This window comes from Zonotrichia albicollis, chromosome 4 (genome assembly GCF_047830755.1).
Source record: "Zonotrichia albicollis isolate bZonAlb1 chromosome 4, bZonAlb1.hap1, whole genome shotgun sequence".
NCBI lineage: Eukaryota > Metazoa > Chordata > Aves > Passeriformes > Passerellidae > Zonotrichia > Zonotrichia albicollis.
The window spans coordinates 2,847,708-2,867,020 of NC_133822.1; the positions used below are offsets into that span (position 1 = coordinate 2,847,708).

The following is a 19,313-nucleotide window of genomic DNA, read 5'->3' on the forward strand; positions in this document are numbered from 1 at the left end:
TAGAAACTTCAATTTTGAACAACTTTTTTGTGTTTTCTGTGCCTTGACCTCCCAGATAATTTGTTTCCTATCTCTCTCCTTCATTAAGTGTTTGTAAAATCAGAGGAATTGTATCCCAAATCCTGCCCTGGCTGTCCCCTCCTGTCGGGGACTTGTGGAGAGCCACAGGGTCCCTCTTGAGCCTCCTCTTCTCCAGGCTGAGCAACAGGAGCGCCAAAAATTTGAAAGCAAAATATCCTTTTGATACCACGGTTTCAGGTGCAGAAAAATGATATTTTCTGTTAATATTTCCATGATTTGAAAGGTTTAAAAGTGCAATTTTAGAACAGCTGTTAGCAATGTGATTGCTACTAATGTTAGGAACAGCTCCTGTCACTTGTGTTGTGAAAAGTCTTATGTGAGTGGAGAATAATGTTTTTAATGAGTGAGCAGTGGTAGAAACTTCAATTTTGAACAACTTTTTTGTGTTTTCTGTGCCTTGACCTCCCAGATAATTTGTTTCCTATCTCTCTCCTTCATTAAGTGTTTGTAAAATCAGAAGAATTGTATCCCAAATCCTGCCCTGGCTGTCCCCTCCTGTCGGGGACTTGTGGAGAGCCACAGGGTCCCTCTTGTGCCTCCTTTTCTCCAGGCCGAGCAACAGGAGCGCCAAAAATTTGAAAGCAAAATATCCTTTTGATACCACGGTTTCAGGTGCAGAAAAATGATATTTTCTGTTAATTTTCCATGATTTGAAAGGTTTAAAAGTGCAATTTCAGAACAGCTGTTAGCAATGTGATTGCTGCTAATGTTTGGAGCAGCTCCTGTCACTTGTGCTGTGCAAAATCTTATGTGAGTGGAGAATAATGTTTTTAATGAGTGAGCAGTGGTAGAAACTTTAACTTTTTTGTGTTTTCGGTGCCTTGACCTCCCAGATAATTTGTTTCCTATCTCTCTCCTTCGTTAACTGTTCGTAAAATCAGAAGAATTGTATCCCAAATCCTGCCCTGTTTGTTAGTTTGTTTCCCTATCTCTGCCCTTCGTTAGGCGTTTGTAAAATCAGAAGAACTTGAGGTGATTTCCCTGCCTTTGCAGACAGGTGAGATGGAGCCAGAGAAATCTCCATTTCACACCCCTCGGAGCTCAGCCCAGCTCGGAGATGTTTTCCTGACGTCTTTTCTCTCCCATCCTTTCAAATCCCTCGGCGATTTCCAGCCGCAGCTTTCCGTGGCGCGTCCCCCTCATGAAATATTGAAACTCAGCCCTCACACACATCATTCCCTCATGAATATTGCAGCCTGCCCTAAACACATTGCTCAGAACATTTTGGTATCTTCTGTGAGTCCGTCAGGAGGAATTAAAGAGCTTGTTGAGGTGCAGGAAAGCAGAAAACCTCATGAATCCTCCTCATGTTGTATCATCTCCAGTTGGAGTGAGGTTTTGGGTTCCATATCATTAAATTTTTCCCTGGTTCATAGAGGACAGGGTGATTTTCCTGACAGTGGACTTTGAAACGGGGAATATTTTGATTTTTGCTTGGTTGGAAGTCATGAAAAATGACACTGTTGATGCTTTAGGCCTGAGTGAGTTTATGGTGGAACGTCACAGATCCATCAGATTGTGTGGCTTGGAGACTGTAATAAAGATAAAACAACTGGCAAGTAATCACTGCCCTGAAAAAATAGCAAAAAGGAAATGCTTAGGCTTTGATAGTGTAATAAATTTCCAATATCTGAAAATAAGGGCTGGAAATGACAAATCACTGCGTTTCTCTGAGAGTATTGTTTGCCAGTTTTGGATTTCTGTGGATTCTTGATTAATGGAGAATAAACTGTGAAGTGGCCATCAAAGCACAAAACTAATATTTTTCAGCTTTTCTCAGTGTGTTGCTGTTGTCTCTGAATTAAAAGGTGCTTTTTCCTTAATTACCATCTGCAGGTGTTTTTCAAGAACAACAGAAATGGATATTTTGAAGTAAACAAAAGAGGGAGTTCTTGTGGATTTTGAATTAAATTACTCATCTTGTTATTGTGGCTAACAGGGGTCATGCTGAGCATGAGGAGAGTCCTGGGCCATAAATCCACATGGCAAAATTAACAATTTGCTTTTCTTGAACTTAATTAAAAACTAGATGTGAAAAGGATTGAAACCACTTGGAGTGCAGCAAAGTTTTATCAGTCTTTTTTTTTTTAGAGTGTATGTTTGTTTTTCTGTGATATAGAAAATTCCTTGGCCCTCAGAGATGATTTCTTGTTTGGGTCTTAAATTTCTATTTCTGTGTTTCAAATTCTAATTTCTAATTGGAAAGTGGAGCCAGTTCTATATTTGGCTTCTCTTATCCTGTTGGACTTGATATGATGGTTGTAATTTATTAATTTCAAGTTGTGATTTAATTGAGAAATTATTTTTCATCTTATTTTATTTTGTGTTATTATGTTGCTACTACTTGATTTTAAGGGATGTGGTTGAAGTGTTTCAGGCTGTTTTAGATCATGCATTGAAATATTTGATAAATTCACTGGTAAATTCTCTTGTGCCCAATCTTGCATGTAGGATTTCATAATTCAAAAGCTGTACAATAACAAGTGCCACTAAAATCCCACATTCCCCGTTCTTCCAGAAAGAAAAGAGAGGAATAAAAAGATGGAATGCAGAAGCAGAAAGGTTATTTTGGTGAAATATTTTCCATTTGGTCTGAAGCTCTGCTGGAGAGGAGGTTGGAATGGGTGGTTTGATCACATGGATTTGATTTCTGTACCTCCAGCCCATATCTCAGAAAATCTAAATTAACAAAACCTGGCTTTTTATTTATTTCTATTTTAATATTTATATATTTTTTATGTCTGGGAGTGTCTTCCAGAATTCTTTTTGCTTGTTGTTGTGTGATTGCTCCTCGAGGTGATGTGGTGGCTTTTGTGTTCAACATGAGCCAAATCTGATTTAGAGGTGGAATGTACTGCAAACATTATTTTGATTAAAGTGACTTCAGGACTAAAACAGTCCAAAATTTGTCTTACAGTGGAGCCTGAATATGACAATGTGATAACAAAAATACTCAAATTCTTGTTATGCCCCTCTGACAGGAATAAATCTTCTGAGATCCCTAAATCCTGGCTGATTGGTTTGTCAGGATTTACCCATCCTCTTACAAAAAAACACAGATACATAAATTTTCTTCACAGCATTAAGTTTAGAGTGTTGAAGTTCTCAATGACAGTGCTGGGGAAAGGCAGGAATTGTTGCTTTTTTTTTTTTTTTGTGTTGGTTGTGTGCTATAAAGCAGTTGAGAAATGAAATATTGCAAAGTGTTAACGCAGATTTTAACTGGAGCTGCTTCTTAATGCTTGCTGTGTGTTTTCCAATAGCACCATGAGAAGTGATTGCCTTGCATGCCACACTTCATTAAATCAGCCCCTCCACACTTCTTAAAGCAGTATTTCATAATTATTTAGAAGGATTTGATTCAAAAAGATATCAATTGTGTGGGGAAAATGTATAGCCAGCAGCCTTTTCTGCTGCTTCAGCAGCTTTTTTAACATCCTTTCTGTATAAATGATCAGAATACTCTCTGTTGTCTGGAGTTCTGTGCTCAAACACAAGAACCATTACCTTGAGCCTTTATTTCTGCTGTAATTAAAAATGTCACTTGAAACAAAAATTCCTGTGGAATTCCTGGAGTACTGACAAGTGTGTATATATATATATATATATATATATATATATATACACATATATATATACTTTTTAATTTTTTTTTCTTTTGCCTAGCTAATATAATTTATAGATAATAATAGAATTTATTACTGTAAATCCAGTATGATGTTTGCCTTTTTATATATATATATAAATCCAGTAAATTTATATATATATATAAATCCAGTATGATGTTTGCCTGTATATATATACACACATATATATATACTTTTGCCTGTATATATATATACATACTGTATATATATATACTGTTTGCCTGTATATATATATACACACATATATATATACTTTTGCCTAGCTAATATAATTTATAGATAATAATAGAATTTATTACTGTAAATCCAGTATGATGTTTGCCTTTATATATATATACACACATATATATATACTTTTTAAATTTTTTTTTTCTTTTGCCTAGCTAATATAATTTATAGATAATAATAGAATTTATTACTGTAAATCCAGCTGATGTTTGCCTGTATTTGGTACATGCTGAATGCCAGGAAAATGAATTTGTAATGCCAAGGAAAAAAACCCTACTGGAGGTTGATGCAGGCGAATGTTTGCGATCAGCGGGATCTGCAGAATGTTTGTTTCATTAAGCTCCTACAAGCCACCCAATTATGGAACTCAAATAAATGAAAATGACTTCAAAATCCCGCTTATTTTGTTCAAAACTCTGCTGAATTTCAATCACTTGAGATGGCAGTTTAGGGATATTGTTTTGGGAGTCAAAACTGCCCTAAATAAAAGTTTTTTTTGAGGAATTTAACTCGTTGTGTTGTGTGATCCTGGTCACACAAATGAGGGTGAGAGGTGATGAAAAAGAGTTGAAATTTTTGCTTGAAGGTGCTGCCAGGAGCAGTCTTGGACATAAAAAAATTCCTTTTTGGCCTAAATCGTTAAAAATTTGATAATCAAATAGTGTAATTTTCTTTTATGGTAGAAACCCTGCAAGGAAAGGGAAAGGGATGAAGAAACCAAACAGTGAAACAAATTTTCTTTGACTGAGGTGACCTGAGTGTCTTGATTTAAATGAGAAATTAGGAAGAAGATCTAATTTGATGTAAAGAATTAAATGTAAATTATCTGAGTGTTGAGGGGTTGCTTTACTTCGGGGTTTTTTGTTCATGAGGATCTTTTTGTTTTTTAATTTTTCATAGTTTAGAATATTGTAACTTTTGGCTGGATTTTTCTGCCTTTTAATGTAAAATATATTTCATATCTTTTAATTACTCTGCTGTGTACAGCAGCATAAAGAAGAGACATTTTTAATGGAAAACCACTTTTAGGAGGTCAAATCCAAGAAGGATGAGGAAGGATCTTCCTTCAGTCTCGAGAAGAATTAAATGCTTTTTATTGCTCACCAGAAAAAGGTGCTGAGACTGCTATTTTGACACTTTTTTCCCTTTTTAGGCAAAACATGATTTCTCCAATCCAAAAGACAACCAGCATGTTTTGACTGTGCTGTGTGAAGGATTGTTATGATTGTATGAAGGATTTGTTATATCAATCCTGCTGGAGTAATTTAGGGGACCTTGGGAAATCACTTAATGGAATTTGGTCCATGTCTGCATAATCTGAGTTTTTTATTTTTTATTTTTTTTTTCTTTCTTAGCTGGAGTAATTGAAGATGCAGCTTAATAAACTTTTATAAAGATTCCCAGTTGGTTGCTGCATTTTCAGAGGGTTTGGAGCTGAGCACTGAAGTAATACATCTTGTAATTGTCTTTTTTCCTCCCTACCTCACTTAAATGTATTCCCTGGGGAAGAATCTAATGTACTCTAATGCCGGTACCTTTTACAAAGTGACCCGACTCATTAGGATTTGTTCTCCAGAGCTCCCTTGACAACAGATAAATGCACTGAGAATATTGAAGCTTCCTCTCCATCACTCTTTCAAACAAAAAAAAAAAAAAATAAAAAATCTATTTGAAACCCAATGTTTCATAGCTCCATTACTGCTCCGAGCTCCGTGCTCGGTGTCACAACACGCAGGTTTTATTCACGGAGTGTTGCCATGAAAATGAGACACGGTGTGCTTGTCTCAAGTACTCCATTGAAGGTTTCAAATCTATTTATGGCTTGTGACATAGAAACATTGAGAATTTTTTCTGGGCCTGAAGTTTATTAACTCTGTTGCAACAAGTTCAATAACTATTTTCTCTGCTCCTCTCAGACGGCTGGGAGAGGTTGATGATGGTTCTTCGATCTTGGTGGAGCTTGGGAAATGGATGAAGTCCTTGGGTTTATGGTGTGTTTAGGGAGAAAAGCACTTCCCCAGTGCAGGGAAGCCTTCAGGTGGAAATTGAGTGGCTGCTGGGAAAAGGATTTTCCCAGAAAAATGGTTCCATAAAACCAGAGAAAAACCCGGCCAACCAGCAGGGTTCTCTGCAGCTTGTGCTGGTGCTCACAGGGGTTTTCGGATGAGGGAAAGATGAGGATCTGACTCCGTGTTTCAGGAGGCTGATTTATTATTTTATGATATATATTACATTAAAGCTGCACTAAAAGAATAGAAGAAAAGGTTTCATCAGAAGGCCAGCTAAGAATAGAATAGAAAAGAATGATAACAAAGGTTTGTGGCTGGGACAGAGAGTCTGACTGTGATTGGCCATTAATTACAAACATCCACATGAGCCAATCACAGATGCACCTGTTGCATTCCACAGCAGCAGATAATCATTGTTTACATTTTGTTCCTGAGGCCTCTCAGCTTCTCAGGAGGAAAAACCCTAAGGAAAGGATTTTTCATAAAAGATATCTGTGACAGCAGCTTGCTTAAAAATATATTGAATTGAATCAGCTGTAATCTATATGATTTAATTAACAATGATGTCAAAACTTGTAACTTTTGTGTATTCAGATTTTGATACTTAATTAGAAATAAACTTCTGGATTCTTTCCATGAATATTTGTATTTAGGCGCCTTAAGAGTAAAAAGCATTTCTGTGACAGCTTTTAAAGCGACTTCACTGCTTGGAAACAACACTCGGAAAGTAGATTTTGAATTTTCTCTCAGCCTGAATCTCCCTGCACCTCCTGTAGGTTGAAACAAGAGCAGATGTACGTGCGGGATGAGCTTGGCAAGCTGCTGGAACGGGAGAGGATCTCGTCAAACGAGCAGCTGACCCGAGCCATCCTCCGCGAGAGAGCGGCCACCGAGGAGGAGCGGCAGAAGGCTCAGCGCTTTGTGAGTGCCCATGGGGTGGGAGGGTGGGAATGGGGCAGGGAATCTCACAGATATGTGTGTGCTTGGGTCTCTGAATGGAGAATTTGAGAGTGAAATAGAGATGGGAGCAAGTTTTGATATAGAAGAATAGTAGATGTGTAAGTTGAGGATTGCTCAGCCAGTCTTGCTGGACAACTAAGAAAGCAAAGGTTGTGTCTCTGAATGTGGAATTTGAGAGTGAAACAGAGGTGGGAGCAAGTTTTGATATAGAAGAATAGTAGATGTGTAAATTGAGGTTTGCTCAGCCAGTCTGATTTATTAAAAATGTGGATATTGATCTAGTACCGATATCCAACTGTGATGGACAAAAACTTTCTAACAGTTCAGGGTTAGAAAGTGTGTGTTTATTGTGGGATAGATCCCAAATACACACCACAATTTACAGGTGATTCCAGAATCCTTTTATCTGTACAAGTATTGAATGCCCAAAACACAAACACATATTCACAGCTTTGGTACATCCCACTCCCAGTATGGATATTGATCTAGTACTGATATCCAGCTGTGATGGACAAAAACTTTCCAACAGTTTAAAGTTAGAAAGTGTGTGTTTATTGTGGGATTGCTCCCAAATACACACTGCAATTTACAGATGATTCCAGAATCCTTTTATCTGTACAAATATTGAATGCCCAAAACACAAACACATATTCATACCTTTGGCCCATCCCACTCCCAGTATGGATATTGATCTAGTACCAATATCCAACTGTGATGGACAGAAACTTTCCAACAGTTCAGGTTTAGAAAGTGTGTGTTTATTGTGGGATTGCTCCCAAATACACACCACAATTTACAGGTGATTCCAGAGTCCTTTTATCTATTACAAATATTGAATGCCCAAAGTGCAAACACATACTCACAGCTTTGGTACATCCCACTCCCAGTATGGATATTGATCTAGTACCAATATCCAACTTGATGGACAGAAACTTTCTAACAGTTTATGGTTAGAAAGTGTGTGTTTATTGTGGGATAGATCCCAAATACACACCACAATTTACAGGTGATTCCAGAGACCTTTTATCTATACAAGTATTGAATACCCAAAACACAAACACATATTCACAGCTTTGGTACATCCCACTCCCAGTATGGATATTGATCTAATACTGATATCCAGCTGTGATGGACAAAAACTTTCCAACAGTTCAGGGTTGGAAAGGGTGTGTTTATTGTGGGATAGATCCCAAATACACACCACAATTTACAGGTGTTTCCAGAATCCTTTTATCTATACAAATATTGAATGCCCAAAATACAAATGCATTTTCATAACTTTGGTACATCCCACTCCCAGTATGGATATTGATCTGGTACCAATATCCAACTGTGATGGACAAAAACTATCCAACAGTTTATGGTTAGAAAGTGTGTGTTTATTGTGGGATAGATCCCAAATACACACCACAATTTACAGGTGATTCCAGAATCCTTTTATCTACGCAAATATTGAATGCCCAAAATACAAACACATATTCATACCTTTGGTACATCCCACTCCCAGTATGGATATTGATCTGGTACCAATATCCAGCTGTGATGGACAAAAACTTTCCAACAGTTTAAAGTTAGAAAGTGTGTGTTTATTGTGGGATAGATCCCAAATACACACCACAATTTACAGGTGATTCCAGAGTCCTTTTATCTATTACAAATATTGAATGCCCAAAATACAAACGCATTTTCATAACTTTGGTACATCCCATTCCCTGCTTCCTATGGTAATTAGTTCAAAGGCAATTAAGCATGCATAGTTTGTTCCTTGAAATGAGTTGGTGGTCCCTTTCATGGGGAGGGGTCCCAAAATGAGGAAGTAAATGAAATCTTCTTCGTTCTGAGCTTTCTACCTTTTCAATGCAAATATCACAAATGAACCCTTGGTAGAACTCCCATTCCTGTCTTCAGTGGGTTTCAGAACAGAGGAATTTGTCTTATGTTCCTGCAATTGTCTTATGTTCCTAAAAGCAATTTATCAGTTTCTATATTCTTCATTATAAACCCAGCTAACCAAACATTGTGCTGACAAGCAATCAATTATTAGTTAACTACCAACTCTTAACTTCATCAAGGCCTACTTATTTATTTTAATTAACTCTACTAAAGCTTGTCTCTAACTAAAATCTTAGCTCCTCTAAAATCTCTAAATTCCTTCAAGTTTATGCCTCAAGTCTTGCTGACAACTAAGAAAGCAAAGGTTGTGTCTCTGAATGTAGAATTTGAGAATGAAATAGAGATGGAAGCAAGTTTTGCTGTAGAAGAATAGCAGAATTCAAGATCTGTACCACAGGGAAATGCATTTCTGTGTATGCTGTGTCAGGATGCTTGAGAAATTCCATATTACGGATATGAAACTGCTTTATTTAGTTATTTGGCTGGTTAATTTTCACTTGCTTCAGAATATCAAAGTCAGCAGTTGTGTCATCTTGGTTTTGATCAATCTTCCTGGTTCCATCTGGGAAATTTGGAAATACCTGGTGGTTCTTGGGGTCAGGTTTGTTATCACCACTGTAGATTTGCCATTTCCATTGTAGCTTGTTCATTCTTTGAAGTGGGTGCTCTAAGATTACAAAATAGCAAGATGGTTTTGTCTGTTTCCTTAAAAATGAAAATATTGAATAATTCTCACGTTCCTGTAAGTCAGCTCCTTTATTTTCCTTTAATTTTAAATTGAGGATTCCTCAGCCAGTCTTGCTGGATAACTAAGAAGGCAAAGGTGGAGTTGGAAAGAGGTTTTACAACTCAGAGCAAAGGATCAGCTGACCACAAAAAAAAAGATGTTTTACCAAGCAGAATGATACCACAGGCAATGAACACATAAAAAGATGTGTTCATTTAGCAAGTATAAAAATTTTGGTTATCTGGCTGGTTAATTATCACTTGGGTCAGAATATCAAAGTCAGCAGTTGTGTCATCTCGGTTTTGATCAACCTTCCTGGTTCCATCTGGGAAATTTGGAAATACTTGGTGGTTCTTGGGTTCAGGTTTGTAATCGCCTAACAGATACTTGTCATTTCCACTTATTCATTCTTTGAAGTGGGTACTCTAAGATTACAAACTAGCAAGAAGGTTTTGTCTGTTTCCTTAAAATTAAAATACTGAGTAATTCTCACCTTCCTGTAAGCCAGCTCCGTTATTTTCCTTTAATTTTAAATTGAGGATTGCTCAGCCAGTCTTGCTGGACAACTAAAAAAGCAAAGGTTAAGTCCATTTGGAAAGAGATTTTATGACTTAGAGCAAAGAATAAGCTGACCACGAACCAAAAGATGTTTTTACCAAGCAGAATGATACCACAGGCAAACAAGACATGTCCATGTGGCAAGTAGAAAAATTTTGGTTATCTGGCTGGTTAATTATCACTTGTTTCAGAATATCAAAATTATCAATTGTGTCATCTCGGTTTTGATCAATCTTCCTGGTTCCATCTGGGAAATTTGGAAATACTTGGTGGTTCTTGGGAGCAGGTTTGTTATAACCACTGTAGATTTGCCATTTCCATTGTAGCTTGTTCATTCTTTGAAGTGGGTACTCTAACATTGCAAACTAGCAAGAAGGTTTTGTCTGTTTCCTTAAAATTGAAATACTGAGTAATTCTCACCTTCCTGTAAGCCAGCTCCTTTATTTTCCTTTAATTTTAAATTGAGGATTCCTCAGCCAGTCTTGCTGGATAACTAAAAAAGTAAAGGTTAAGTCCAGTTAGAAAGAGATTTTTTGACTTAGAGCAAAGAATAAGCTGAGCACGAACCAAAAGGTGATTTTACCAAGCAGAATGATACCACAGGCAAACAAGACATGTCCATGTGGCAAGTATAAAAATTTTGGTTATCTGGCTGGTTAATTTTCACTTGTTTCAGAATATCAAAGTCAGCAGTTGTGTCATCTCGGTTTTGTTCAATCTTCCTGGTTCCATCTGGGAAATTTGGAAATACCTGGTGGTTCTTGGGTTCAGGTTTGTTATCACCTAGCAGATACTTTTCATTTCCACTTATTCATTCTTTGAAGTGGGTACTCTAACATTACAAACTGGCAAGAAGGTTTTGTCTGTTTCCTTAAAATTGAAATACTGAGTAATTCTCACCTTCCTGTAAGCCAGCGACTTTATTTTCCTTTAATTTTAAATTGAGGATTCCTCAGCCAGTCTTGCTGGACAACGAAGAAGGCAAAGGTGGAGTTGGAAAGAGGTTTTACAACTCAGAGCAAAGGATCAGCTGACCACAAACAAAAAGATGTTTTTACCAAGCAGAATGATACCACAGGCAAAAAAGATGTGTTCATTTGGCAAGTATAAAAATTTTGGTTATCTGGCTGGTTAATTATCACTTGTTTCAGAATATCAAAGTTATCAATTGTGTCATCTCGGTTTTGTTCAACCTTCCTGGTTCCATCTGGGAAATTTGGAAATACCTGGTGGTTCTTGGGTTCAGGTTTGTTATCACCATTGTAGATTTGCCATTTCCATTGTAGCTTGTTCATTCTTTGAAGTGGGTACTCTGACATTACAAACTGGCAAGAAGGTTTTGTCTGTTTCCTTAAAATTAAAATACTGATTAATTCTCACCTTCCTGTAAGTCAGCTCCTTTATTTTCCTTTAATTTTAAATTGAGGATTGCTCAGCCAGTCTTGCTGGACAGCTAAAAAAGCAAAGGTTAAGTCCAGTGAGAAAGAGATTTTATGACTTAGAGCAAAGGATCAGCTGACCACAAACAAAAAGATGTTTTTACCAAGCAGAAAGATACCACAGGCAAAAAAGATGTGTTCATTTGGCAAGTAGAAAAATTTTGGTTATCTGGCTGGTTAATTTTCACTTGCTTCAGAATATCAAAGTTATCAATTGTGTCATCTCGGTTTTGTTCAATCTTCCTGGTTCCATCTGGGAAATTTGAAATATCTGGTGGTTCTTGGGTTCAGGTTTGTTATCACCTAACAGATATTTTCCATTTCCACTAGTTCATTCTTTGATGGGTGTACTCTTAGATTGCAAGGAAGAATTTTAAGAATTTTCCACTGCAAGAAAACTGAAAAACAACTTTAAGCATAAACTGTGACATAGTAACTGATGTGATTGGATAGCATTGGCCATAATATGGTAATTATAGTAGTTATGATAGGCTAAAGGTAATAATAAAGGTATTGGTTGGTTCTTATGTATGAAGATGCTCAGCAAAGAAAAATTTATAATGCAATGTAAGCAAAATTAAAGGGTCTGCAGGCCTGCCTGCAGCTGGAGCTCACAGCTGTAGATGTGGCTCTGTCACCCACAGCCCTGCACTGCTGTAACTCTTGGATAAAATAATACAAAATAAAATAAAATAAAACAATAAACTGCATTTGAAGGCTCTTACTCTCAAATATTTACAGAAATCACAGATATTCCAAGCAACTTTCTCCTCAAGCCTATTGGTAGAAGAGGACAGCAGATATTTTATTTATTTTTTTTTCATGACTGGGTAGCAGCATGCCATTTTATTTTAGTTAAATATCCCTCTTTTAAGGGGTTTTGCTGCTTATTTCCAACTTTTTAACCAGCTCAGTGAAAAATTTTGTTTAAAAGATTCATCCCTCATTAGAGCTGATGTATTCAACCTTCTGACAAGGAAATTGGAGCATATGGTTGGCTGTTTTCCTCAGAAAACTGACATTATACACTTCAGTCCATTTCAAATGTCTGACAGATTTATCACTTCCTCTGCAGAGTGTTTGCTTGCTGTGGTGAGTCTCTATTGACTCTTCTTTCTAACAATAATCATTATTGTATGAGGTGGGAATATGCTTTAAAAATACAAATATACTTGAGTGTGAATACTAAAGAAATCACTATTTTCAAGGCAAAAAGTTGAAAATACTTCATGTGAGCATTGCTGTAAAAGTAAATAGGAATTACTTATGTCAGCAGCAACATAAATATTTGTTGGGCTCTCTAAATCTGGAGTAAAATCCAAAGTTTTTAAGGTTTATGGGTTGGTATCTTAGTAATCAATCACTTCAATAAGCAATAGCTTTGTCCTTGCTGTGGGATTTAAAACCTGATATTCCTGTTATTTTTCCAAATTCCAATTGAAAACCAAACCAATTCCACCTCAGCGTTGGTATCTTTTCCAGCAATTTCTGGATTCTTTTTCACCTCTATCCTAATGTTATTGTTGAAGAATAATTTCAGTGTTGTAAACAAATGTTTAATATTTTGTCATTGTGTAAAACATGGGAACAAAGGAGAATGGAAGGGAATTATGACCAAGGTACAGCCTCAGTTATTTGCCTTAAATCCTTGGATTCTTAATGTTGTGTGGGAGAGATAAGGGTTTTGTGGCCTGGAGCTAATGAGGAGCTGAAGATTTATAATGGAGACGATTATTTGCATAATTAGTGGGGGTTTGCATCTTTTTCTCCCTGTTGTGGTGATTTTGGGAAGCACAAGCTGAATTTCTCCTCAAATGCTTGAGAAATTCCATTTTATGGCTATGAAAATGCTTTATTTAGTTATTGGGCTGGGTAATTTTCAGTTGCTTCAGAATACCATATATAATTATATATGATACATATTTTTATATATATATATATATATATATATATATATATATATATATATATATATATATATATATAAAGTTATGTCTTCTTGGTTTTGATCAATCTTCCTGGTTCCATCTGGGAAATTTGGAAATATCTGGTGGTTCTTGGGTGCAGGTTTGTCATCACCAAAGCGATATTTTCCATTTCCACTGTAATTTGTTCATTCTTTGAAGTGTGTAGTCTTAATATTGCAAACTAGAAATAAGATTTAGTCTGTTTCCTTAAAAATTATAATATTGAGTAATTCTTACCTTCCTGTGAGTCACCTTCTTTTTTTTCGTTTAATTGGTCAGATTTTATTTCTTTGGCTTCATTCCTTACCCAACCTGTGCATTTATTTCCTGTATCAAAACAGAATTCAAAATCTGTACCTCAGGGAAATGCATTTCTGTGTAGCCCTTGTCAGGATGCTCAAAAAATTCCATATTATGGATATGAAACTGCTTTATTTAGTTATTGGGCTGGTTAATTTTTACTTACTTCAGAATATCAAAGTTAGCAAGTTGTGTCATTTTGGTTTTGATCAACCTTCCTGGTTCCATCTGGGAAATTTGGAAATATCTGGTGCTTCTTGGGTGCAGGTTTGTCATCACCAAAAAGATATTTTCCATTTCCACTGTAACTTGTTCATTCTTTGAAGTGTGTAGTTTTAATATTGCAAACTAGCACGAAGGTGTTGTCTGTTTCCTTAAAAATGAAAATACTGAGTAATTCTCACCTTCCTATAAATCAGCTGCTTTATTTTCCTTTAATTGGTCAGATTTTATCTCTTTGGCCTCATTGCTTACCCTACCTGTGCATTTATTTCCTTTAATTGGTCAGATTTTATTTCTTTGGCTTCATTGCTCACCCTAGTTTGCATTTATTTCCTGTATCAAAGGAAAATTCAGAATCTCTACCACAAGGAAATGCATTTTTGTGTATCCTTTGTCAGTTACTCTGAAGAATTCTGTGTTTTAGTAAACTGCTCCAGCAGGTTTGTATTTTATGAAGCCCAGATTTAATTTCTCAGATTCTTCTTGGAGAAAAACAAAAGTGTTCCTGAAGTGTTAGTAGCAAAATAAATCCCTTTGCTGCTGCTAAATTGTTTAAATAGTGCAAAGGAAAAGAAATTATAGTGAGAAAGGAAAAATTTGAGGTTTCCTTTGTAAAGGGTGCTAATTCAGGCTTTAATAAATAGATGTAAAACGAAATCACATTTCCCATTCCTGAAGAATAAATTTATAGTGCTATCCCAAAAGTTAGAATTAGCTTTTTATACAAATGAGGGAATAAAAAAAGGATGAAATGATGAGTTAATAGCTGAAATACTTTTGTGCTGTGACAAGTCCCAGGAAGTGCCCTCAGTTCAGGGGTGGCTGGTGGGATGTCACCTCCTGCAAAAACACATTTTGGGCTGATCCAAAATTGCAAAGCAGTAATTGTGACATTTGTGCCAGCAAAAGTAGAAATTATTGTTCAGAGTGGCATTTCCCAACCCTGGAAATCCCTTGTGGGGTCGTGTGAGGATTTAATCAACTCTTGGTGCTTAACTCAGCAGAAATTAAGGCAGCTGCTGTCGATTCCTGGAGCAGTCCTTGAAATGCCACTGACTGGGAACATTTCGGACACATTTCCTTATCCCACACATTTGGGATTTTCTTATCCTACAGATTTGGGTTTTTCTTATCCCATAGATTTGGGATTTCCTTATCCCTCAGATTTGGGCTTTGCATATTCCACAGATTTGGGATTTTCTTATCCCTCAAATGTGGGATTTCCTTATCCCACAGATTTGGGCTTTCCTTGTCCCACAGATTTGGGATTTCCTTATCCTACACATTTGGGATTTTCTTATCCTGCAGATTTGGTATTTTCTTATCCCACAGATTTGAGATTTCCTTATCCCTCAGATGTGGGATTTCCTTATCCCACACATTTGGGCTTTCCTTGTCCCACAGATTTGGTATTTCCTGATCCCATAGATTTGGGATTTCCTTGTCCCGCACATTTGGGATTTTCTTATCCCTCAGATTTGGGCTTTGCATATCCCACACATTTGGGATTTCCTTATCCTACAGATTTGGGTTTTCCTTATCCCACACATTTGGGCTTTCCTTATCCCACGGATTTGGGATTTCCATATCCCACAGATTTGGGATTTCCATATCCCACAGATTTGCGATTTGCCTTTTCAGATTTGGGTTTTGAGATGATTTTGGGTTGGAAGATGGTTGATCCCTTCCAACCCAAACCATTCTATAATTCTGAGATTATCCTTTTTTTTTTTAAATTATTTTTCCCCTCTGCTTTTCCCAGTCTTCAGGGCTGTTTCGTGGCTGTTTTCAGGGCTCCCAGTACATCAGGGTTGGCTGTTTTGATGGTGAAGAATTTCTTTATTTTCTTCTTTTCTGTCAGTGCAGATAGGAGCTGAGGCAAACACTTCACAAAGCCATCCTGGAGCCCTTTCCAAACGCAGCCAATCTGCTTTATAACAACTCCCAGAGCAGCTCCATTGAGGAATTGCAGAGTCTGTGTGCAGGGCAAATGAGAACTGCTTGAAGTGGCCTTGCCACCAAACTGGGTGGTTTTGTACCTTTATCTTTACTCCCTTTGGAATTGTGACATTTGCAAACATCTCAGTGTGATTGCACCAAAGGACAAAGCGTGTCGTGTGCTGGAAGTCAAGAACTGCAGCTGGTTAAAAATACTTCTTTTTTCCACACACTCTTAGCGTGGATATGATGCTTTTTTCTGCCCATTCCTCTTGAAAAAGGGCTTCAGAATCAATCAAATCTTTTATGAAGAATTTTGAGGGTGATGTGGTTCTCTGGTCCTTATGATGGCTCCAAGAACACTTGAATTACATTTCATCACTTAGACCTGTTCTCTGCCATATTTATTATTGGAGATTTTTGCTGCAAGTCTCAAACTTGGGCCTGGTTGAGTTGGGCACGGTCTTGTAGAGTGGCTTTGCCATAAATAGTTTATTGATGTTCCATCACTTGAGTCATTATGGAAGTCAGGGTGAGATGAGGAGAATGTGGAGTAGAAAATCAATAGTTACCCAAAGTGCAGAGGACCTGTTGTATTTCCATCTCCTAATAATGACCTGGAGTGCGCTGTGAACACATTTGCTCCTCTGTCTGGACTGAAACGAGTTGTCATTAGAAGCCTTTATGTTAGAAAATGGTTTTATTGAGCTGCCAATGACATTAAAGTCTCATTTCCCTTTGAAGAGGCACAGAAATATTGTTCTGTTCATGTGCTGTAACCAGAACATTAAAATTTGATTATTGCTATCATTAGAAGTCTGTATCCATACTAATGCAATTACATCTATTTGCCCATGTGTTGTCACAGGCTTTCTTTGAAGCACCTGGTTGAGAGTGAAACCTGGTGGTGCTGAGGAATCTCATTGTTTTGTAAATTACTTTCTGCACAAGAAGTTCTATCAAAAAATTCCTTGCTTAAAAAAAAATCAATTTGTTAGAAGTATCTTTATATTAAAAAGCACTTTTATTTTTTTGCACTTTAGGTCACTGTGATAATCAGATTATTGGAGATTTTTTTTTTTTCCCTTGCAAAATCCTATTTGAGATGTGAAATTCTTTTACTTGTCTGAGCCCTGAAATCAATAGACAAAACACATTCCTGGCCGTATCAGAGCTGAAGTGTGTTGAGTTCTGTGAGGAGGAAATCTGGCCTGTTGTCATAATTGAATACAGGTTGTTCAGATGGAGTCTCCTGGGCTGGTTTGGTGTTTCCCCATCACCCTGGGCTGACTGGTCCCACTCAGGGCTGGGCATTGGCCTCCCCTTTGGGCTGCTTTTATTTTCCCTGTCCTCAATTCATTAACTCTGTCATGAGGACATTTCCTATTTTCCATAAACAGATTAAATCCTGACCCTTCCTGCTCTTTCCAAGCAGGCCTGGACAAACCATATTTTAAGGATGACTTCACTAGGAAATACCAGGGGGAAGAATTAAATGAGTTAAGGCATTGGTTCTCAGGAGAAGAGTCTGTTTACAAACCTGCAGTATTTATTACATACCTCATTTAGCTCATTCATCATTTTAATAGAAAAATGAATCTTTTTAGATGATTCTGAAATAATTTGAGGTAAACTACACAGCCTGAGGCAAAACAGGATTGCTTGGTGCAGGGAGGGCTTTTGGAGAAGTAAGAGCAGAGACTGTAATTCACAATTTATGGCAGTAAAAATATTAAAGGCTCATATTTGAACATGAGATTTAAGGTTTGGGAAGCACATTGTACAAAATTAAATCTACTGACAGTTGTTTTGTCTCTTGTTCCTCAGTTTTATAATTTAGCAAGTAGAAATTTTTCATGAAACCTCGTTGGAAGTGGAGATTTGGGGAGTTTCACTCATAAAACCTTATTTAGTCCTACACACATGGGGTTTTTTGTGATGTTTTTATGACTTGGAAGTGGCAGTTTTGTTGTAGCAAAAATTCTTTTTCCTATGGGCAAATTGGATTTGGCTGTTCCTGTCATAGAAGACAGGAGGAAGAAGGTATTTTGGAATATTGAGGATGGGATCTGTCATTTTTTTGTGTGTTTTGTTCTGGGGGAAAGAATTTTGGTTGGTTTTTAGAGAAGGAAGTGAGCTACAATGAGCAAGACATTTATATTTGGAATGCACACAATTCTCCTGCACTGACTGCACTGCTGTTCCTTGGAATAAACAGAATATTGCTCCTTTGGTTTATGTCTCTCCTGGCACACATTCCTTCTTCCTCTCCCTCTTTTTTGCCATTTCTACTGCAGCACTAAAAGGTTTGGGATAGAAATTCAGGTTTTTGGGGTTGGTCTTTTAGGAGATCCTAAACAGGTGATGTGAAACTGCTGTGTGAGAAAGAAGCTCTTGCAAAGCAAATAAAGTTGATAATTTTCTCCCCAGTAAGAAAAGGGGCTGCCTGTCACATATTTGCAAATCATGAATGATTTTCTTAGCTGGCCTTGAAGAAGTGAAGGCCCATTTGATTAAAATTAATTAATAAATTAATTAATAAGTGAACAGTTTTCCTTCCACCTTGATGGAGGAAAACTGTAAAAATAATTTAAAATAGCCTGTGGGTGGTGCTGGAGTTGGAATCCCAGTATGATTTGTCACGTAAACTGGTAAATAAATGTTTTATTTCCTCTCTGAAATTGCCATGAAGGGCCTGGGAACCACAAGTTGCCTTTTCCTGGGTCTTTCTTCTGTCCCTTTACAACATCTGTGCTGACATTCAAAATATTTATTTCAGTGGAACAATAGAAATAATTTTCTCCTTCCTTCAGCATTTCACTTGGCAACATGTTACAGATGTATTTTTTATAATTTTTCTGTGTAACAGTTAATGGCTTTTTTTTTCCCTCCGTGTCAAAGTTTGACAGACAGGAAAACCACGGTAAAATGAGAATTTTGAAGGCAAGCAAAGTACAGAAAAGGAGCATTTATTCTCTTTAAGCTTTCTTTTTGAATGGTGAATGTGTTTTGATAGTCAAGCAGCATTTAAAGCATGTTATTTTTTAATTCTTATATAGCAAACCCCAAGATATTTGACTGAAGCAAAATTAATCACTGTGTTATTTCAGCATTCAGATGAAGATCTAGTGCTTTACAAAGCCTGCTGCTCCATCAATTTGTTCTTTGGGTTGAATTCAAATTGAGTTCATTTTTATAGATTCACTGCATAATACTCTGCTCTCTCCTCCCTCATTCATTAACCAATTTGTTCGTGCTACTCCCTTTTTATTGAACGGCAACAAAATTGCCCTGCTATCTCCCCAAATGAATATCATCATTCCTTGTCATGCATGGGCAAAAAG

General features: G+C 36.9%; 1 protein-coding gene across 2 annotated transcripts in view; it reads left to right on the forward strand.

Annotated features, from left to right (window-relative positions):
* The window catches only part of CHCHD3 (coiled-coil-helix-coiled-coil-helix domain containing 3), a 168,132-nt gene that overhangs the window by 40,755 nt on the left and 108,064 nt on the right, over nucleotides 1–19,313 (forward strand). For both annotated transcript variants that reach the window (XM_074538668.1, XM_074538669.1), the window contains exon 4: nucleotides 6,742–6,886. In XM_074538668.1, the coding sequence (XP_074394769.1) occupies nucleotides 6,742–6,886 (145 nt within the window). The remainder of the gene's footprint in view (nucleotides 1–6,741; nucleotides 6,887–19,313) is intronic.